This window comes from Bos taurus, chromosome 22 (assembly GCF_002263795.3).
Source record: "Bos taurus isolate L1 Dominette 01449 registration number 42190680 breed Hereford chromosome 22, ARS-UCD2.0, whole genome shotgun sequence".
Classification (NCBI taxonomy): domain Eukaryota; kingdom Metazoa; phylum Chordata; class Mammalia; order Artiodactyla; family Bovidae; genus Bos; species Bos taurus.
The window spans coordinates 16,310,013-16,332,145 of record NC_037349.1 but is presented as its reverse complement, the minus strand read 5'-3'; the positions used below and the strand labels follow the sequence as shown (position 1 = coordinate 16,332,145).

Here is a 22,133-nt window from a genome sequence, read left to right as displayed (position 1 = left end):
ACTGCTCTGCCCTTCCTGCTCCTGGCACCCCCTCATCCCACTTTTGCTGCTGTTCTTTGCTTGGTCCTTCCCCTGTGGTCAGCTTGCAGCCCTTGCAGCCAGCTCTCCTCAAGCCCTTCCTCTCAGCTCTTGAGGACCTTCCTGTCATGTGTGCGTGTCATGCTTCCTCTCCCCTCTCTTGCTGTTTAACACTCCCTTCTCAACCCTTTCGGTTTTCCCCTGGATTTGATCCCTGCATGTGGCCAGCTGGTGTACCCATCTTGCTTCTGCTCTCCCCTTTCTGTCATCTGGAATACCCCTCCATGTTTTGCCTTATCCCTGACTGTTTTTGTAAAGCTACTGGCAGTCAGGCAAAAGCCTCACCACCTAAGTTCATGACATTTTTTGGTCCCTTGGTGCTTTCTGTATTTCCAAGTATGGGAAAAGAGAACATTCTTTAGTCCCCCCCCTCCGCCCCCACCTTTTTTTTTAAACCACACCTAGTGGCTTATGGGATCTCAGTCCCCTTACCAGGGATTGAACGTGGGCCATGGCAGTGAAAGCCTGGAATTCTAACCACTGGGCAACCAGGGCACTCCCAAGAATAGTACATTCTCTTATGTTTTATTTGTGTCAGGAGATGAGCTCCATGTGAAAACAGACAAGTTCATCTTAAAACCTGAACCTTTGGAAGAAGCAGTAACCTTAGCCATGCCATCAGGATGTCATGGTGCAGCGACTGTTTCTGAGGGACCAGGGCTCAGAGAATCCATTGCACAGAAGAGTGGGTTAAAGGAACGATGTGGAAACCCCACACAAGTGAGAGTTAAGAAAGAAGAGACCAATTCCAGCCATGGGGCAGGGAAAGACTGCGAAGATTCAGGAAGAAGTAATAGTCTTCATCTAAGACATATTACGTATTTAAGAGGACCCAGAAGAAAGCAGTCCCTTAAACATGGCTATGGCAAACACTTCAGGGGAAGTTCCTACCACTATGACTATAAGGAGTATGGGAAAGGGCTCAGACGCATGATGGGTGGGTTCAGCCTACATCAGAGAATTCATGCTGGACTGAAAGGCAAGGCCAAGGATGCGCATGGGAAGGACTTCAGCCTTAGTTCCCATCACCAACACGGGCAGAATCTTCACGTGGTGGGGACGCTGTATAAGTGCAGCGACTGCGGGAGGACCTTCAGTCGTAGCTCCCACCTTGTATGTCATCAGAGACTCCACACTCAAGAGAAGCCTTTTAAATGCAGGGCATGTGGGAAAGCCTTCAGGTGGAGCTCGAACCGGGTGCGACATGAGAAAATTCACACCAGACTGAAACCGTATAAGTGCAGTTTATGTGACAAAGCCTTCCGTCGCATGTCTGTCTACCGCCTGCACCAGGAAACCCATGCTAAGCAGAAATATCTTGAATCTACTCAGGATGAAGAAGCTCTGACCTGTGTTTCAGATTTTGATCATCATTTGAGAGACCAAAGTGGGGAGAGACTCTTTGACTGCAGCCAGTGTAGGAAATCCTTCCACTGTAAATCATACATTCTTGAACATCAAAGGATTCACACCCAGGAGAAACCCTATAAATGTCCCAAATGCAGGAAAACATTTAGGTGGAGGTCCAACTTCACTCGTCACATGAGACTGCACCAGGAAGAGAAGTTCTATGACCTGGACAAATGTAGAGAAGAGTTGAGGCAGACCTCCAACTCCAGCCAGCCCCAGAGCGCCCCCACCATGGAAAAAGCTCTTGTGTGTCAGCAGTGTGGGAAAACTTTCATTAGAAAGAAGACTCTCATCAATCATCAGAGAATTCACACAGGCGAGAAACCATACCGATGCCACGAATGTGCAGAAGAGTTTCCTCACAGGTCGGCCTACATTGTTCATAAGAGGCAGCATGCCACCAAAAGAAAACCTGAGGACGCACCCTCGTTTAGTCATGATAGAGCGTTCCAAGTTCCTCAGACCAGTCCCACCACAGAGGAGCCCTACAAATGCAGCCAGTGTGGCAAAGTCTTCCGCAATCATTCGTTCCTCCTCATCCATCAGAGAGTTCACACCAGAGAGAAGCCTTATAAGTGCAAAGAGTGTGGGAAATCTTTCAGATGGAGTTCTAACCTCTCCCGACATCAGAGGACTCACTCTTTGGGAAAACTGGATGAGTACTCCGAAAGCGAAGATGCTCTAAATCTTCAGTCACAAGTCCTCACTGGTGCAAAACCTTTTCAGTGCCAAGAATGTGGGAAAAACTTTACACGTAAAAGAAGTCTTTTAGATCATGAGGGAATACACAGTGGAGAGAAGCGCTATAAATGTAACCTGTGTGGGAAATCTTATGACAGAAATTATCGCCTTGTTAATCATCAGAGAATCCACACTAAAGAGAGACCGTTTAAATGTCAGTGCTGTGGGAAAGATTTCATTGGAAAACATACCCTCTCCATTCATCAGAGAAAACACATCAGAGCAGCCCAGTCTGAAAATGGTGTGGCTGGGCTGTCTTCCTGCCAGGAGACAGGGGTAAAGTTACATGAATTAAAATCAGGTCAGGAGAATCCTCTTGAAGATGATGAGAAAACTTGTAATCAGAGATCTGAACTCCCTGGACTCCAGGACATACCCACTCGGGGAAAGTGCCACAAATGTAGCACATGTGGGAAAACTTTTAGCAAGAGCTCACAACTCATCAGCCACAAGAGATTCCATACTCGGGAGAGGCCCTTCAAATGCAGAGTGTGTGGGAAGACCTTTAGGTGGTCTTCAAACTTGGCTCGGCATATGAAAAACCATATTAGAGATTAACTTGTGGTCTAATAGTTGGGGAGAGGGGGTCCTGGTTATCCTACTGGAGAACCCCTGATGGTAGGGGATGTGGGGCAGACCTTCACAGAGTGCCCAATCCTTATTTGGAAGCTTGTGGCAGAGAATCCTGAGGATTCAAAAATGTAGGGTAGCTCCATCCTACTGCTGAAAAATGAGATGCTGGGGAAGAGCCTCAGTGCATTCCAGAAGGAGGTTTGGGCCCCTTGGAGTGGGCTTCACACTATGGCCTGGAGTTTCCCCCCAGCCAGATTTTCTTCTGTAACTCTGAAGGGAGAGACCATTGTACTTCGTGATGGTTCAACAGAATGTCCATGGCATGGTAGGCTGTGGCTGCTGGGAAGGGCCCAGTTGGAGCCTTAGTTTGCCTTTGAGTGTGACTTACAATGGTGTCTAGTCCATTTGACCTAAAAAGCACCAGCAGCAGCAAGAACTAGTGTCTCCAGATACCTCCAGGGGAGTTCCGGCTGTGCCTTCAATCTTCACAGCTGACTTTGGGTCTTTGCTGTGGGCATAACAGTTTGTCTCAGCTGCAAGTGGAGGAGAACAGGGTCCTGGGCTTGATCATCTGGAGAATGAAGCTCTCCCATCGCCAGCTCCATCCCCCAGGTCTGAATGGACAGCAGCAGTCCATCTGCTAAATAAATGCATCAGGCATCTTCCATATGCCAGGCCCTGTCGTGTGGGCCATAGACCCAGCAGGGGACTGGAGCAAAAAACTCTGCCATCTTGGATCTTTACAGACAATAAGCAAATGAGATATATATAGTATTTGGGGTGATGATATGTGTTGTGGATGGAATGAATCAGCAGAGTGAGAGGGAATGCTGGGTTGGAAGGTGGATTGGGATTTTAAATAGGCTGGTCAGGGAGGGTGTCAACTGAGGAGGTCAGATTTGAACAAGGACCCAAAGGAGATCATGGAGGAAGCCACGTAGGTCCCTTGTTCCTACTCAGGAGCCTTCACAGGAGGTAGTCTCCTTAGGGAATGGCCCGTAGGCCCCTGAACCAGAGTGAAGTGAGCCATCTGGAAGCGAGAAGCCCAGAAAGGTAGATGGCCAAGCCAGGTGAGCATCATGGGTCCTTGCTGGGCCTTGGCTTCCTCAGAGGGGAACTTTTGGACAGTTTTGAGTTGAGGATTATGGTCTGAATCTGAACCATTACAGAATGTAGTTCAGACTCAGAGTCTCACGTGTTGAGGGCCCAAGGTCATGGGAAGGGCCTCAGAGTCATCAGGTGTGTGTTCCTGGCTTGCTATATCTTTTCTTGGCAGGATGATCTTGGGTGAATCACTGAACATTGGCATCTAAAATTAGAGTGGCTGACTCTGCTACCCAGCTCTTGGGATTGGTGAAAAGGAGGCTTGACTTACTAAGATTCTGGGTTAGGAGTCTCATCTCTAGACCAGAGCTTCACTGAGCTGTAGGTCCCATGTCAGTTGACACTATAGACACAGAAATACCCCTTTTCTGTCCATCTTTTCATCCCCCTGCTCCTTGTGCCACCTGGTACTTCATAGAGTTCCTGCCCCAGTAGGGGTGTTTCTACTGCCATTTTTATAAAATGATAAATATTTATTTTTAAACATTCAAGTCAGATTTTTAAAAATGTAAAGAGTGAAGTAAAAGTCAACAGAAATCCCTCTGTACTGAGGTATAAACCTTTAATATTTTGGGATTGTACTGATGCAGTCTGAGTTTTAAAATAATCATGTAAGTAGTATATGATTATGATAGAAATATTAGTATGTACAGATTCACTAAAAGGAAAAGTCTGACTACTTGGAGCTAACTACTAAACATTTTGGCGTAATCAGTGTTGAATTTAACTTCATTAGTCTTCCCTGAACGCCCCTGGGCTGACCTGACTCGGGCTGTTCCTTTCACGTGGAGTGCCACGCTCCTGTCTGATCTGGCCCAGGTCTCCACTCTTTCAGTCCCAGCCTTCCCTGACCCTTGTCCCTCTAGGCATTCTCCTCTGGTCCCACCTCTCCTCGTGCCTGTATATTGCTCTGTTGGGTGTTGTCTGGGTTTCCAAAAGTTATTCCCATTATTGTAGCCAGACTGAGTACTCCAGAAGCCAGGTTTGGGTGTTTTTTTTCCGGGCAGAGTAGATTTTGCACAAAGTTGCCTCTTTGAAGGAATGTAGAACTGAATTCATTATTTTAGCTAAGTCAGGATTGGAACTTTTCGAAGGTGTTTGTGAGTGAAATGTTGACTGGAGACTGCCCACAAGAACGCCTGCTACTTGGGAGCCCAGCCACTGGTGTCTCCGAGCCAGAGGGGACCCAGTTGACTGCCTTGGCCATCCGTGCTCACCTCACACCTGGCCTGGCCTGGAGAACATACCCCTTCTTCCAAACCTGCCCCGCATTCTCCCACTCCCTGGGAGGAACTGAAATTAGGGCTCGTGGGAGCCAGATGGGCTGGGACTCCACAGAGGGGTGGATATCAGGAGATGTTTCAGGCAAGTGTTCAGTGTGGTTGGTCTCACCCTTGCTGACAGAACCTGTCAGTCCAGGCAGAGGTGAGTGTAGAGAAGAACGTGCAGGAAATGTAAATTGATGTGGATCATCTTATACTCATGAAGTTGGCTAATTTTTAGAAGCCCTTGTGTGGGTAAGTGTATGGTACATGGGAACTCACTGCTGTGGGAATGGAAATTGTGACAACTGCTGTGCCAAGCAATATGTAAAATCTGGTAAAATTGTGTATATTCTGCCACCCAGAATTCTACTCCTGGATAAACCCTAAAGTAACTCCATTTGAAGAAGGAGATGTGTCTATGACTGTTCATTGCAGTACTGTGTAGATAGCAAGATTAGGAGAAGCCTAAATTTCCATCAGCAGAAGAACAGGTTGTTTTTGGTAAGTGAATATGAAAGAACTAGAGTTACATCTTTCAACATAGGTGAATCAAAAATGATGCAGAGAAAGCTGGAGAAGCTGCACACCATTTATGTAAAGTTAAACATACTGTGTATCTGTGGGCACATTATTTAAACTTACTCGTGTTTCACTTGTTCTGTAAAATGAGATAGTAGTGCCAACCTCACCGGGTGATGGGGGAGGGGGACAGTTAATGAACTAATGCATGTAAACTGCTTAGAATAGTGGCGGGCATGTAAGCATTGTTGGCATAAGGTAGCCAGTGTTACTGTTTTACACAATAATATATTTCCTGTGATTCAAGTTATATGAGATGAAGAGTGTAAAATCCTGTGTTAGAATGATGTGTGAAAGCCATGCTCTGCCTTCCCAGAGCAGGAGTTGCTGATGGAAGCAGGGAGGGTACATGGAGGTTTCAGTTGTGTTTTCTTTCTTTTAAAATGTTGATGTAGTTGGGTCCGCATGTTGATTTAATGGGATATGTGATGGGTTCTTTTCTAACTGTGTGTTTAAGATATCTCAAAATAAAAGTATTTTTAAGCATGGGCTCTGCCATTTCATGGTTTTTTAGAAATCCTGGCTCTGCCATTTATGTGGTGTTTCCTAGAGCAGGCCATCCCTTCTCTCAAGGCTTCAGGTTCCGTGCCTACAGAAATGGAGGGCAGCACAAGTGACTCCTAGTCAAGGAGTGGATCGACAGGTCTGGAACATCCCCAGCGGTAAACCAGGCAGCAGCTAGAAAGAGTGGGGATGTTCTCCATGTACTGACATGTAATCTTCAAGACCTGCAGTTTAATTTAAAAGGATGTTATACGCTGTGTCTCCTTTAATTCCTCCTTGCCTAAAAATAACAAGTGATATCAGAAGCTGTAGCCTGGGATCCTGTGGATGGAAGATGGTTCGTCATCCATTGCTCTGTTTTTGGGTAGTGAGTAGGTTTACACACCAAACACCCTTCTTTTTAAGTTAATGCTAAGCCAGCTAAGAAGAGCAAAGAGGCTGAACCTTTTATCAGCCAGGTTATAGTCAGGAGCCAGAAACCATGTCAGTTATTTTAACAAAAAATTTGCAGAGAATATTTCGCTAGATCTATCTAAGTAAAAAGGCAAAAAGAGAAAGCTAAGGTATCATGGAGGTAGTGACTGTGAGGAGCTACCACCCATGACTGGAGGAGCTGAGAGAACCTGGCCTCATTGTGGATGTTTGACCACCGATGGATTTCAAGCTCTGCCCGCATTTTGCCTTGCATCTGGACAAGCTAAAAAGAAATCCCAAGCACACCGTCTCAGCTTTCAAGATGACCAGGTTTATGCCAACCCTGACCTTTTCAGTTGTACTGGAATCCTCACCCCTAACCACAATAAAAACCAGAGCCACTCACCCCTCCTTTTTTCAAGGCAAACCACCTGACTTTGGTACCTGTCCTGCTGTCACCACAGACCCTCATTGTGTGAATAATAAACTTTCATAACCTATTGATATGTTGTGATGTCATTAGTTTCAACATCTGAACCAGTTTTAGATGGTGGTATTGTATTGATTCCACCTCTACAGGGCAAGCTACAAAGCGGGAACCAAGAGGAGTGGTTTGAATTGTTAAAAGATTAGGTAGACATTGCAAGTGAACCCCTGTGGGACTGAATTCAGACCTGTGAGAAGGAGAGCACAGCTGGGCCGGACTCTACTGCCACTACCAGAAGGAATTGCCGCAGAAGGAAGAAGCATTGGGAACAGAAAGCAGTGCCCATCAAAAGCAAGAAGGAACAAGTCTCCTCTTCTTCCTATGTTAGGATTCACCAGAGGATCAGAATCAATAGGATATGTGTGTGTGTGTGTATATAAATAGAATAAAATTGGCTCATGTGGTCCAAAATTCGCTGAGTGGGCCAGCAGGTTGGAGATCCAGGAGAGCCCATATTCCAGTTCCGCCCAAAGGCTGTTTGCAGTAGAACCTGAAAGAGCTGATGTTGCGGGTGAAGTCGGTAGACAGTCTGCTAGAGTATTTTTGGTTGCCTGGGAAGGCCAGTCTTTGTTTTATTCCAGCATTCAACTGATCAGAACAGGCCTGTCCACATTATGGACAGTAATCTGCTTTACTCACACAGCCCACCAATTTAAGTGTTAATCGCATCCAAAAAAACACCCTTACAGAGTAATATCTGACCTAATGTTTGTGGCCCAGACGAGCTGGCACACAAAATGAGTCATCACATCCTCCAGTATTGAAGCTTCTCTCTCGTACTCATTGATTGCAGAACCTAATGAAACCAGCAGGCAAGGCAGAGACGAGGATTGCAGAATTCCAATCCCGTCATCACAGAGCATCTCTAGAAGGGCAGGTTTGAAGCAGAAAGATAATAAGCTAATAAATGATGCAACTTTGCTGAAGTATTTTTAAAATTCCTAGGATATTTGACTTAAAATTTTGAGGCTGATAATACTTATTGAGGAAATTTTGTGTTAAATTGTAGACAGTTGGTCACTTAAAGGTGTGAATTATGTCATCAGTTGGTTTTACCCATTGACGTAATAGCTGTTGACTGACCTTATCTTGCTGTAATGAACTCAATGAAAGTCTCAGGAAGAGTTTCTCAAAATTAAGAACACAGTTAAGAGTATTCCTCTTCATGAACATTTATTTTACAAGGTTCAATCAATTAATAAATTTAATAAGGGAAATCTGTGACTTTAACCGGAGAAGGCATTGGCACCCCACTCCAGTACTCTTGCCTGGAAAATCCCATGGACGGCAGAGCCTGGTGGGCTGCAGTCCATGGGGTCGCTAGGAGTCGGACACGACTGAGTGACTTCCCTTTCACTTTTCACTTTCATGCATTGGAGAAGGAAATGGCAGCCCACTCCAGTGTTCTTGCCTGGAGAATCCCAGGGACGGGGGAGCCTGGTGGGCTTCCATCTATGGGGTCACACAGAGTTGGACATGACTGAATCGACTTAGCAGCAGCAGCAGCAGCAGCAGCAGTGACTTTAACAAAACACAGCACGGAATCCAGATTTGCCTCAAATGGAGCAGTGACCTGGATAAGACCCCAACAGAGCACAGGGGAAACCAGACAGTGGAGTCCTAGAACCAATTAAAAACGCGAAAAGGCAAGGATGCTTCCATTTACATTCATGATTGAGCTATCTTTGTTGCCCAAATGACCTGGGAGCACATCAGTTCATGCCTTTCACTATTAAATCTGTATCAGATCTTTCACTATTAAATCACTATTAAAGGCAAGGAGAACGTGTACATCTCAGGTGTACGGGTTAAGATTCATAGGATATTAATGTGGTTTCAATAGATGGTTCCTATTGGTGTGAATTAAAGAATCTGATAAATATATTGAATAGAGGTAGAAAAAATTGGTCTAAGTATGGATGTTTTCCCTCTGCAACTTAAGATTTGAATGAGAGCAGGAAACAGACTGCCTTCAGATACATCATTGTGGCTTATTTAAAATGGCCATGGAAGATTCTCCCTTGGTGAGAGTCAGTCCAAGGAGGCAATACGTATATAGAACAATACTAAGTACTGACATCAGCAATCCAAGAGAAACGTGCTTTTAGAGTCACGCAGACATTTCCACATAATAGTTGGACACATGAATCTTATTCATGTAGAAGTATAAAGTTGTTGGGAAAATCCACAGGTTTTCCTTCTTGGTCCATTTACAATTAATTATATACATTTAAATGTTCTATCATCAGATCCACAGCTGAGAAGCTTATTCTGTCAAGGTGCAGTCTAATGTGAACATAAGCAGGAACTTTTGTGTCTTAAGGCTGATTCATGTGAACATATGGCAAAAACCACCACAATATTGTAATTAGCCTCCAATTAAAAAGTCACGTGAGAAAAAAAGAAATAGAAGTTATATATAAGCAGAAAGTCTAGTCTGTGTGAGTCCACATGGGCGCTGGCACAGCCAGGAATCGCGCGGGTCGCCATGGTGGAGCTGCAGCAGCTCCGAGTGCAGGAGGCAGTGGACTCCATGGTGTAGAGTCTGGAGAGGGAAAATATCTGGAAGATGCAGGGCCTCATGCTCCGGTGCAGCGCTGGCTGTTGCAAAGACAGCCAGGCGTCCATGCAGCAAGTGCACCAGTGCATTGAGCACTGCCATGCATCTCTGGCTCAAGCCCAGGCCCTGGTGACCAGTGAGTTGGAGAAGTTCCAGGACCGCCTGGCCTGGTGCACTACATACTGCAGTGACAAAGCCAAAGATTCAATAGATGTGGGGAGTGAGGAGCTTCAGGTGAAGCGGCGGCTGGAGACCTGCGCGACCAAGTGTGTGGATGATCATGTGAACCTCATCCCAACCATGACCAGGAAGATGAAGGAATCTCTCTCATCCATTGGGAAATAGCTGTCTGCTAGTGGCCATCAGGGGTGAGGGCAGGAATCGATTTAAAAAGAGGAATGGGGATTTGGGTCTTTCAAGGAAAGCTGATGAATGAGGAAATTAAGGATGGCAGCAAGTCTGAGGCCTGTGTTTCTTTGCTCTGAACACTGGTTCCTTTGTGTTTCAATCCTAGAAAGTGAAGTGGAAAAACAACTAAAATTTGGGTCACAGATAGCTCAGGAGGTTTTTTGTGAGCCTGAATTTCATGTGGCAAGTGCTTCTGTTGGCAATAGGGAGTCTCCCTTGTACCACACCAGGGCCCAGATTCTCTTACTGTACCGATACCAAGAGGCTGGCAGGTTCATCTAACCTGCTTATGGTCTAGTGGACTATGAGAAGAGGTGTTTCTGTTTGTTGCCCACCTGCTGTTTACCAGAAGGATCACTACAACTTTTCCCACAAATTAATAAAACCCATGCAGTCACTAATTTAGAAAGGGACAGGGGGTTTCTAGGGATTTTGTTTTGCTTGGTTTTGTTTCATAGACAAGGGCATGATGTTAATTTAAGATGTAAAGTTGGGAGAGGCAGTTTGGATAAAAACTTTGAAAGGGTCCCTGCAGGTACTCATTTCTGACCATCAAGATGTGGCTGTGTATTTCTTAAAATTTTCACACTACATTTTTCAGCATTTGTCTCTAGAGCTGAGTTTCTTGGGAGCACCATATAATGGGATCTTGTGTTTTAATCCATCTAGCCTTTGGTTGGTGAATTTAATTCACCTAAAATTTAGGGTAGTTACTGATATATGAAGACTTATGACTGCCGTTTTATCTTTTGTTTTTTGGTTGCTTTATATTTCTGTTGTTTCTTCTTCCTTGTGTTTCTGTCTCAAACTCTCTGAAAGATTCCATATGCAACTGGTATGGCTGCTGCTGCTGCTGCTAAGTTGCTTCAGTCATGTCCGACTCTGTGCGACCCTACAGACGGCAGCCCACCAGGCTCCCCCATCCCTGGGATTCTCCAAGCAAGAACACTGGAGTGGGTTGCCATTTCCTTCTCCAATGCATGAAAGTGAAAAGTGAAAGTGAAGTCACTCAATCTGACTTTTCACGACCCCATGGACTGCAGCCTACTAGGCTCCTCCGTCCATGGGATTTTCCAGGCAAGAAGACTGGAGTAGGGTGCCATCGCCTTCTCCGATTGGTGTGGCAGAGGCCACTAAATGTTCCCTATGGTTTGGATTCCTTTCATTTTCAATGGTAGAAGGCTTATCTCTTTATAGGACTACTGAAGTGAAAGACTCTAGGTCCCAGCCTTTTTTCAGTGTATACCCTCATCATTTTCTGAATAATCATATATTTTTTGGAAACAGGAAACACGTAGTAGCCAAAGACTAACACACTGGACATTATTTTTTTAATTATCTAAAATAATTATATGTATATAAAATGATAAAAAGAATTGAAGAAAGCCTTCAAAATTAGATTTTGAGAAATTTTAAAGATCAAACCAGGTCATGATTAGTGTCCGGCTGGAGGCCTCTGAGGATCCTGTGGAGCATCCTGTGAGTAAGGCTAACCACCTGGAAGATGACTTTCTCGGGGCTGAAGGATGTCAGCTTCAGGGACAAATCATGAAAGTAGGAAAGCCCCTGCGCTGGGACAGTGCCTTGTGGGGAGGGGAACGTAGCGGGCAGTGGCTGAGGGGGTGGTATGGATGGCCTGCAAAGTGGAGGAGGGCCTGTATCTGGCAGCGATGCAGGTCTGTTGAGAGTAGCAGGCACCTGGTCAGCACCTGGAGAGTAGCCAGGGCTCTTTGGGCCACTTTTTCTTGGAGAGGCAGAAGCGGGGGATGCTACTGGACCCCATGTCTGTGTAGGGACAATAGGTGGGCCTCTGGGACAGGGGGGAACCACATCCCCAGCCCCACATCCAGATGGGGGTTCACATGCCAGGTTCAGCAGACAAGCAGGAGACAGTGCTGGCGGATCTGTCTTCCACGTGGGGTAGGTGACTTGTGCTGTGACTTCATTTACCCACATAAATGTGGGTAGAGGCCTGTTCTTTGACCCCACCTGACTTCTAGACATCTACAGGAGGGGAGAGAAAACCTTAGTGAGTTCTCCATCAGTGGGCAATGGAGGCATCCACCCCTCACACAGCAAGGAACCCCATGGTCCCTGGGCTTCAGTGAACTAACCCCGTACCCTGTGGGGGTACAGCTTTTCAGAAGCTTTTCCAGAAATGAGAGGTCTCCTAAACTGTCCAAAATTCATTTTTAGGTTTGATCAGACCTTCAGTCCAATGTGTCTCCACTCCTGGTCTAAATAACTGACACCCTTGTTTGCCAAAGGCTGTTTCCTATGCATTTGTAAGTTCTATTTCTTTTAGGAGGTATGAAGTGACCATCCTTCCTGGTGAAATCTGAAAGCCCTTACCTTCTAGGTTGGAGTATGTTTCAAGATCTGAGCAGCTATTCAGCTGTTAGATGCTGGGTGAAAAAGGTGGGTATGATTGAGGGGCAGTGAGAAGACTTCGGGCCTGGGACTGGAATGCTACGTGGGTTCCAAGGCCATGTTCAGTGGGTCTGAGGGAAGGAGGACTTCCAAGGAAAGGACCAGGAAGAGGAGTGGCTGAAGTCTGGTCATCCCCTCCCTGCCCCACGGCCATCTCCTTTTATTCTCTGGCGCCGGCAGCTGGCCTTTATGACATCAAGGTCTTCAGCCAGTCACAGCGCTCGTCCTGTGCTGTCACCATGGACCCTCCAAGGCAATTTGTGGAGGAAAGCACCTTTGCGACCAGTGTAAATATGTACCTCTCTGCTTTTGCCGCTTAATGTGCCTGGGCAAGGGCAATTGTTTTAGTCCTGTGAACTTTAATTTCTGGGAAATTTAATTTTGAGGAGCGGTCTTTATTTTTAAGGGTGAATTTATTTCTGCAATCTTTAAAAACATGAACATTTTGTAAAGATGTCTTTTTGAAAAAAAAGAAAAGTAGATCTATGCAAGGGAATTGCTAACAACAGGATTTAAGTGTATGCTGAAAGGACTGGGAGCAGAATAGTTTGGTGACAAAAAAGGAACCTCTACTAATGTAGTCATTTAAAAAGACTCTATTAGGGTTGTCCAGATAAATGGAGCCAACATATGTGTGTACGTGTGTGTGTGTATGTAGAGAGAGAGAGTGTGTGTGTTATTATAAGGAATTGGCTTACATTATTATGAAGGCTGAGAAGTCCAGACTCAGGAGAGCTGGTACTGCACTTCCAGTCTAAGTCGGAGGTCAAAGGCATGAGAAGACTGATATTACAGGCTGAAGACAGTCATGAGAGCTTTTTTTTTTCCTTCAGGTCTTCAATGGATTGGATGAAGCCTACTTTCCACTAAGTTATAGAATGGAATATAATGGATACAGATTTAACTAATGAAACCAGAATGAGAAATATAGGAAGTTTGAATCATGAGAAATTTACTTTTGGTCTTAGACAAACCAAAATATTGTGTTAACATGTTTTTAAATGATAAATTAATGAAGACTGAATCATACCAGATTTTCTTTTAAACTGATTTTAAATTATTTTTCTTTTAAATAGATTTTCTTTTAAATTCTTATTATCTCATAATAGTTACAAAGGCTATTAGGTAAATATACTTTTTTCCCCCCCTAGATTACTGGTTTATTATAGAAGGATATAACCCAGGAACAGCCAGATGGAAGAGGCTCACAGGGTAGCATCCATGTCCCGTCTGAGTGACCAATGTGCCAGCATTTCTACGTGTCCACCAGCCCGGAAACTCCCAAGTATACTTTCTAATGTTTATAAGTAGAAATACTTTAGTAACATTTCTTTCCTTTTTCTTAGACAATTTTGGCTTCATCCAACCTAAATGTTCATAGAATATATATATATAAGACATCCAAATGTGTTTTTTTGATGAGTGAATCCTTCACATATTCAGGAGAGGGAAAAGAGATAAAATGTGACAGGAAAAAATAAGAGGGAATTGACTTTAGACAGACAGCTAATTATTCTTCTCTGTAAGGAAAGAGGAAAAGTTTAGACATGCACATATACAAAAAAGAGTGATTCTGACATAATTTGGTCCTTGAAATTTTTTTTTTCTCCTTCATAGGGTATGTGGGATCTTCGTTTCCTGACCAGGGATCAAACCCATGCCCCGATATTGGGAGCTCAGTGTCTTAACCACTGGACTGCCAGGAAGTCCCTGGTCCTTGAAAATTATATTTAGCCAAAAGATATTTAAAGCCAGCACTTATTAATGCCTGATGTATGGAAAGGAAGGAAGCGATGTGTCCTGCTTGGAACAAAATGATGTGTTGCTCTGGCAAACAAGACACCATGGGGAACAGGTCTAGTTCTCAGGGAGCTGAGGCCACGGAGAGAGTTTGGGTCCAGGGGTGAGCCACACCCAGCTGAGTAGGGAGTAGATCTGTGAGAAATCTCTAGCCTGGCATCCACTACACTAAACACGAACTAACCCTGCCAGGGGAGGACATGCCCCTTGTCTATAGGCTTATATCCTAGAGAAAACAGATGCTGCTTTGAGGAGCCATGCAGTGGAGCTGGCACAAGTTGGCAACTATGGGAAAGGGAAGGGCAGCTGTCAGGGACACCTCTAGGTTGGGATTCCAGGTGCTATGACAGAGGGGACCGGAGAAGGGGTGAGGTGTGTGTATGGCTTTGCTGGAAAGAGTTGAGGTTACTAGGTAGAATCTGGACTGGGATAGGATGGGAAGCACTTTACACAATAATCAGGTTGCTAGGAGCCCCCAGTCTTCTATGGCCCTTTCTTTCTGAAGCTCCTTCCATAGATGACTCCCTCCAGCACCTTCTGACAGGTGAGCTTCAAATCGTTCACAGCCTTTAGTCCCCTAGTTCCTGGCCAGCCCCTACCTATTCAACCCACAGTGTGCCCTTGCTACAAGCGACCCTGGTTCTGGGAATCCTGCCCAGTATGCTGACTTCTCCATGGCCTTGTGGACCACTGGGGAAGGTGGAGAAACCCTCTCTGCCTGAGGGTGAATCAGAGCATCATACAGGATGTAGGCGTCAGGATCTTGAAAGCTCGTTGACGTTCTCAGTAGTGTAACTTGATGTTTCTCAGGGGTGGCAGTCCCTGTCCATTCCAACGAAAGTAAAGCAATGATCAATACTGACAAGGAAAGTGAGAGGAGTCCCCAGACTGGCCAAGAGGCCGGCACCAAGGCAGGCTTACCCTGAGCTCAGAAAGAACCAGCTGGGAAGCCTCTCTCTTGCAGTGTTCCTGGAAGAGTGTTCCCATGGTGAGTTTGTTGCTGCAGTAACAAATGACCACAAATGTAGCTGCTTGGACAAGAGCCATTTACTATCTCACAGAGCCTGAGACTGGCAAGTGTTGCTTGTTCCTCTGCTTAGGGTCTCACAAGACTGCCATCAAGGTTTTGTTGTCCTTGGCTCTTACCTGGAGACTGAAGGAAATCTACTTCTAGGCTCATTCATTTTGTTGACAGAGTTGATTTCCTTCTCATGGTCTTCACTTGGCCCCTGCCATCATCAAGCCAGCAATGGCAGTAGAACCCTTCTCATACTTAGTCTGTCTTCTGCTTCTTCTGTTCTCTCTCTCTGACCCCAGTGAGAAAAAGTTCTCTATTTTTCAGAGCCCAAGTGATTAGGCTGGGGCACCCAGGTGATACAGGATAGTATGCCCTAGATTTAGGCCCATAATTTTAATTACATCTGCAAAGTTACCTTGGCCATATAATAAAACATAATCACAGGTTCCGGTGATTAGGGCAAGGACATCTTTAGGGGGCTTTTCCACTGACTACACATGGTCATGTATTTGTAAAATTTGTAAGAGTAATTTTTTTTTTTTCTTTTGTAGAAGGTCCAGCATTCTCCATTCTCTTGTTAATCTAAGACAGCATTTTTGAAGCTATCATTCTTTAATCATTGTTGCTTCCTTTATAAAATAAGTTTCAGGAATGGCAACGAGCATTTTCTTAAAGATTATGGGGGAACCCAATTGCATAGAAAATATCAGAGACCATGGCACATAACCATTGACATTATGAAACTGTTACTATTCATTCACACACAAACACATGCATGCATTCACACAAACATATACACACACAAGTATATCTGAACTAGATAAAGATGTAAAGTATACTTTTTTTTAAAAAAGATTTATTTTTACATATTTCTTTTTGACTGCACTGGGTCTTCCTTGCTGTGGGCTTTCTCTGGTTGTGGTGACTGGGGTTTACTCTTCACTGCAGTGCACGGGTTTCTCATTGCCGTGACTTCTCTTGGTGCAGAGCACAAGCTCAGTAGTTGTGGCTTGCAGGTTTAGTTGCCCCGCAGCATATGGGATCTTCCAGGACCAAGGATTGAACCGGTGTCCCCTGAATTGGCAGGCGGGTTCTTAACCACTGGACCAGGAAAGCCCCCAAAGTATACTTTTTAGTATACTTCATTAAAATTTTAAAATTTGAAAAGCTAATTAAGAAACAAAAGAACCTAGAAAAGTCCTTGTGGTCCAGTGGTTAGGGCTCTGTGCTTTCATTGCTAGGCAGGAGTTCAATCCTTGGTCTGGGGATTAAGATCCCATAAGACCCACGGGTACTACCAAAAAAAAAAAAAAAAAGGTCCTAGAATTCATTGGAGCCGACAGGTAGGTCTATTCTTGGTCCTGGAAAGATTTCTGGAGCATATTGGATGACAGAGGGCTAGCACAGGTGGTTTATAGAAGCCCAGTGGCTGATGGTTCCCTTTGATGCTGTAGGTGGAGCCCTCCGTCCTCGGTATGGAAGACTGAGGACGCTCCCGTGTTGTCTCCATTTTCTCCTTTGTAGCTATGTCAAAGAGTCAATTTGGACACGGGAAGAAAACTCTAGATACATTTTTCTGGATAAACGAGGTAACTGGAGAAATCACCTACCCTCAGCAGAAGACAGACGCACCCGCAACGTCGCCAGCTCCTCTCCAGAAGCCAGGAGAGGGACCCAGATCTCAGCGCGGGACCGTGCAGGGTGCTCCTCCCAGCACCCAGGGCGCGGCCGGCACACTTGCGCAGAAGGCCGCCCCTCCACCCCCTCCTAAAGCTGCACTGAAAGACGTTGGCTCCCGAAACTCCTTCCCAGCTCCGCCGCCCTATCTCCTGGCCAAAGATGGAGCCCTGAGCGCCTCGCCGTTCTCTGCAGTTCCTGTCACCATCTTACCGCCAGGAGGCGCTCGGCCACCGTTCAGCCCCCTTGGGCCAGCCCTTCTGCCGCAAACCTCTGCCTTTCCTCCCAGCCCTTCAACCCCCTGGGGCTTCACCTGCAAGCTGAAAAACATCCTTACTGGGAATAACCGATTTTCCTTTTGAGCCTGAGCAAATACGCCTGACCACGCCCTCTAAGCACCTTGCTTCTATTGTCGCCTGGCACCAGTACTCCTTCACGCCATAAAAGACCGGCCTGCCTCCCCTAGAAGCGCTAAGGACCCTTGGCAGAGTTCTTATAAGAATATGCCCAGTGCTTTCAAACCCCATATAAATTTAACTTCGATTTTAACACTTTTTTTTTTTTTTTTAAGAACTTCCTTTACCTCTCAAGACATCTTGGTATTTTTAACTCTGGGATTCAAGAATTTGGTTCTACTCTCAGCTGCAGAGTAATATGCCTAGTTCCCAGTCAGAGCCTGAAGGATCCCCGCCTTGGCTGAGATAGGAACAAGCCGGGCTGAGTGGGACTCGAAGGCCTGGTGTCTTTGGGCACGATCTAGGGCCACTGGGGCTTTGGGGCTGCATTGAGGACCAGCCTGGGCTCTGATCAGAAAGGAGTTAGAACTGGATCTGGGTGGTGGGGGGCAGCCTGGGGCCAGGGAGACTTTGGGCAAAGAGCCTCCCCAGTTGGAATAGGGGCTGGGCGATGCTCTGGTGGGACAATGGGCAGCCTCCGGGCCCTCGCAGGAGTGGAGTGACTCCTGCTTACTGACATGATCATGCTGGGCAGGAGGTGGTAAGTGGAGGCTCTGAAACACCTTGTCCCAGCCTGAGGACCCCAGGAAACCCCAGTTCTCTGGGCTGGAGAAGAAAGGCCTGGGATCCAGACTCGATCCTCTGGCCAATGACCCTCTGATACTGCCAGGACCCCACCTCTCTTGCCCTCAGTTTCCCTTCCGTGTGATGTGGGAGTGAGCCAGCCTGTCTGCACGTCTGCTCAACTGCACAGTCTGTGACTGTGTCCCCAGAAACCAGGACTGGGTGAGGCCCCAGGACACAAGGCCTGGAGGTCAGGTCTCAGGTGGGGTCAGCTGATGCCAAGGGCATGGCTGAGTGTGGCAGAGGGCAGGGGCCATGAGCTCCACAGGGTTGGGGGGGATGACCAGTGTACACTCTCCAGGATCCCTGATGGATGGCCTTGACAAAGACCTCGTTGTCATGGTTAGGGGTGCTGGCCTTTCAGGCAGAGTTGTGGCCAGGCCCCTAGTCCTGACTTTGCAGGAGCTTCTTAGCCTCACTCTATCTAGCCCTCAAGAGTCCCAGCAAGTGTCCCAGGGATGCCCAGAGAGGTTCAAGCTCAGCCTGGGACAGGGACCAGGCTCTGTCTATACCAGCAGAGTCCCCAGGGGAACAGTGACTATTATTCATCCTGTGGACAAACCACCCAGAGCCCTTGGAGCATATAGCATGGCTTGGTCTTTTGCTTCATGACCTAGCAGGGCCTCTTCTGCTGACCGTGTTCATGTGACAAAAGCTTGGCAGAAATTTCCTGTCCAGGTTGGTCTGACTGTCCATAGGGTGTCTAATCTGGAAAGTTAGCCAGCAGTGAGTGTAACCGTTATCCCCACACCTCTTCAAGCAAGGGCCCTACAATTAACAAGACCACATACTTCACCCAAGGTCTGCACTATGGGCTAGTGTGTGTGTGTGCACGTGTGGGACATGAAATGGGGGAAGGAAAAATAGAGATCTGTGGGTGGAGCAGTTCACTGGTGGTCCAGTGGTTAGGACTCCTCACTTCCTCAGCAGGGGGTACAGGTTCCATCCCTGGTCAGGGAACTAAGATTCAGCAACATGACCAAAAAAAAAAAAAAAAAAGATTTGTGGGTGGTTCTCAAGTCAGAGTGGAATGAGGATCACAGAGCTGTGAAGGTAGGGGCTTCTAGTTTCTATTTCCTTGTTACAGTGATCTGCATTTCTACTGATGGCTTTTCTTAATTCCTTCAGTATTTTTATGACCTCTATGACCTCCTTTTTGATCTCGGGATCTCTTGAGATCGGAGAGGTCTCTTTCATCATTTGGTCTTTCAGGGAAATTCTCTTGTTCTTTTAATCAGTTTAGTTCTTAGTTTCTTCCTTTTCCTTCCTACTTGTCTCTGTGAATTAAGAAATACCAGTTATCTACTCTGGTCTTGAAGGGCTGTTTTTATGTGGGCCCATCCCTGCGTAGCCTGTGTGAGTCTAATATTTTTGGCGTGAGCGCTGTTTTTAGTATGTCTGCCTGTCGCATCTTTCCTCAGTGTGTGCTAGCCATTATCCCCCGGATAGGAGGTGTGGTTGTGGTTGGTGGTACAATGACTGGAGCCTGCCCTGGATGTGGAGTGGGGCCTCCTTTTTGCTCTGTGGTTGTCACGGCCCTGTCCGGGAGCAGGATCTGCTTCCTACTTGTTAGGACAGAGGCCTCCAGGTCCGGTTCTAAGCTGTGGTGTGAGGGAGGTGGGGCTGGAATGCTCCTGCTGGGAGTGTGTGAGTCAGTCAATCAGTCATGTCCGACTCTTTGCGACCCCATGGACTATAGCCCACCAGGCTCCTCCGGCCATGGAATTTCCCAGGCAAGAATACTGGAGTGGGTTGCCATTCCCTTCTCCAAGTATCTATCTTCCGGACCCAGGGATCGAAGCCCGGTCTCTCGCCCTGCAGGCAGACTCTCTAACCGTCTGAGCCTGCTGAGAGAGGAGCTGCTGAATACTCTTCTGCAGATGTGTCCACTGGGAAGTGTCTCCACAGTGTCGCCCATCATCCGTCGTGCCCGCTCACAAAGTACACGTTGTTGGCACTGCCCTCAGCTCCGCCTCATTCGTGGGACTGCCCATTCTCACTCATGGGAACACTAACAGTTGGCCCAGGTGTTTCTCAGGCACTGTGGTTGTAAAACTGCAGGTGCAGATGTGCTCAAGTCTGGCACCGGACCTGCTGTGGGAGCTATGGAATAAGCCCAGAACCTGCTCTCCTCTGGGTGTGCGCCCGCAAAGCCCGCTGCTGCTAGTGTGGGACCCGCCCCAGCATGGGAGCACCAGGAATGTCCCACAGTCGCTGTGCCTACAAAGACAAACAGCCCCTGGGAACTGGCTCAGATTTCAGCCCCGCCTCCACGTGTGGGCAGCCTGCTGGCTCCAGTGCTCCCAGAGCTGCTGGCAGCAGAGCTGTGCCCACTGAGCACACGGAGCGTGAGTGAGGCTGATGTGGGGACGCGCCCCTCTCTTCGCGCGTGTGTTAACAGTGAGGCTTCTATGGCAGACTCGGGCTCTGTCCTCTGCACCCCGAATTGTGGCCCAGACCATATTCTAGTGTCAGCAGGCAGCAAACCCCAGCCCTCTCCCCGGGTCTGTCTGCTGAAGACGGAGTTTCTGCACCTCAGCCCCCGTGTGCAACAGTAGATGCATGACTTGGGTTGGGGAGTGCAGAGGTGGCCAGGACCGCCTGCTGATCGGTCTCTCTGTCCTGCCTGCCACACGTTGGCTGTTCTGCTCTCCTCTAAGCCTCAAACTCCTTTGCGGTCCCAACTGATCTCCCTGCCAGTGAAGGGGCTTCCCGGAGTGAGGGAACCTTTCCTCTTCCACAGCTTTCTCCTAGGGGTGCAAGTCCTGTCCTTTCTTCCCCCTTCATTCATCCTACTTGTCTTGTAGGTGCAGATAAAGCAAGTTCCCAGGGCCGCTGTCTACATGGGTGGTGTCGTGCCTCTCTGTCACACCTTCTGACGCCTTCCTGCTGTTTGTCCTGCTCACCTGGAAACCCTGCCTTATGCCTGCTGACACCTGGTCTAGGCCAGTGCCTGAGGTGGTGACAGAAAGAAAAACTGACCTCCTCAGAGAAGACTCTGAGGATGAAATCCAATGGCTCCTTCCTGCGTGGCCACGCCCTGTGCTGAGCCAGTTCCCCTGGCATGAGCTACTGTGGTGGACTTTGGGGCAGACGTACACAGATGTTGCTTCCAAAACGACACTTATAGCCACTGGTGGGGCCCAGTGCACGGCCTGGACCAGGTAAAGCAGGGACAGTGGGGGCTGCCTGAGCAGTCTGAACGGAGGGGCAAGGCCCAGGCCACTGCCAGGTCACCCAGGAGGAGCAGAGGGGCACCACCTCTCCTGGTCCTCACAATGGTCGCCCAGGGCCGGGTAAAGTCAGCCCTGAACCCCCACTGATCTGTGTGCACCGTTGTGGCCAGGACTGACACGACTGACCCCAAGGCTGTCCACCCTCACAGCACCGTCGTATTGCTGGACGTGTGGGGGTCCTGCCAACGCCTGGTGCTGACCTGGGGGTGGACGATCCCAGAGCTGGGGGTGCTCCTACCCATGTGGATGCCTCACAGCGCTTGGGGTGCCTGGGTTCTAATCCACGTCTCCTGCCTGCTGCAGACAGAAGGGCCTGGTGCCAAGTCTTCACCCTATAGTTTCCCTGTATGAAACACGTCAGCTTAGAGAAAAAAGTCCCTAAAGTGCTCTGTAACAGGGAAGGGTTTGGAGTGACCAGTAGAACCAGGTTGCAGTAGCTGGGATGTAGGGGGGAAGAGGGTCCCCTGATGTCAACTTAGGTCTGCTCTGGCCACTGGTAGCTCCACTTCCTCCTCCTCTTCCAACTGCTAAGGAGCAAGAGGCACCTGGGCTGGTGGCCAAGGACCATCCAAGGGAGAGCTCTTTTCCAGGGTCAGACTCACTCAGGGTAAGAAGGAGCTCCAAGAACATGCCCTGGGCCTCCTTTAACAGATGGGGAGACTGAGGCCAAGGGTTAGCAGTTTCCAAAGGTGAGCTGGCTCCTGAGGCAGCCATGGTTCCTCTTGCCCAACTGTCCACGCCTCAAGGGCCACAGCCCTCTCATGACTCGG

At 47.5% G+C, this 22,133-nt stretch overlaps 3 protein-coding genes across 18 annotated transcripts in view; 2 read left to right on the top strand and 1 right to left on the bottom strand.

Annotated features, from left to right (window-relative positions):
• The window catches only part of ZNF445 (zinc finger protein 445), a 59,740-nt gene extending 53,504 nt beyond the window's left edge, over window positions 1-6,236 (top strand). For 11 of the 12 annotated variants that reach the window (XM_005222534.5, XM_024982943.2, XM_059879815.1 and 8 more), the window contains one exon: window positions 617-6,236. In XM_005222534.5, the coding sequence (XP_005222591.1) occupies window positions 617-2,787 (2,171 nt within the window). In that variant the 3' untranslated portion in view covers window positions 2,788-6,236. The remainder of the gene's footprint in view (window positions 1-616) is intronic. The other variant, NM_001205819.3, reaches the window with a different exon arrangement.
• Window positions 6,237-6,340: 104 nt separating this feature from the next.
• Window positions 6,341-17,597, top strand: C22H3orf86 (chromosome 22 C3orf86 homolog). Of its 4 annotated transcripts, none has more exons than XM_059880021.1 (3): window positions 6,341-12,960; window positions 13,705-13,838; window positions 16,896-17,597. In XM_059880021.1, exon 1 carries the CDS (start codon window positions 9,725-9,727, stop codon window positions 10,058-10,060), a length of 336 nt encoding a protein of 111 aa, XP_059736004.1. In that variant the 5' UTR covers window positions 6,341-9,724; the 3' UTR covers window positions 10,061-12,960; window positions 13,705-13,838; window positions 16,896-17,597. The 4 variants fall into 4 exon arrangements, with proteins under 4 accessions (XP_059736004.1, NP_001419127.1, XP_024839109.1 ...); NM_001432198.1 differs by having other exon boundaries at window positions 12,804-12,840; XM_024983341.2 differs by having other exon boundaries at window positions 12,835-12,960.
• Window positions 11,519-15,726, bottom strand: LOC112443513 (MAPK-interacting and spindle-stabilizing protein-like). Of its 2 annotated transcripts, XR_009492345.1 has the most exons (3): window positions 15,275-15,726; window positions 13,252-13,419; window positions 11,519-12,127 (listed from the first exon to the last, which is right to left on the bottom strand). XR_009492345.1 is itself a non-coding variant. In XM_059880020.1 (2 exons), the coding sequence occupies exons 1-2, from the start codon at window positions 13,327-13,329 to the stop codon at window positions 11,543-11,545; spliced, it is 663 nt and encodes a 220-aa protein (XP_059736003.1). In that variant the 5' UTR covers window positions 13,330-13,510; the 3' UTR covers window positions 11,519-11,542. The 2 variants fall into 2 exon arrangements, 1 of the variants encoding a protein (XP_059736003.1); XM_059880020.1 differs by lacking the exon at window positions 15,275-15,726 and having other exon boundaries at window positions 13,252-13,510.
• Window positions 17,598-22,133: the final 4,536 nt, after the last annotated feature.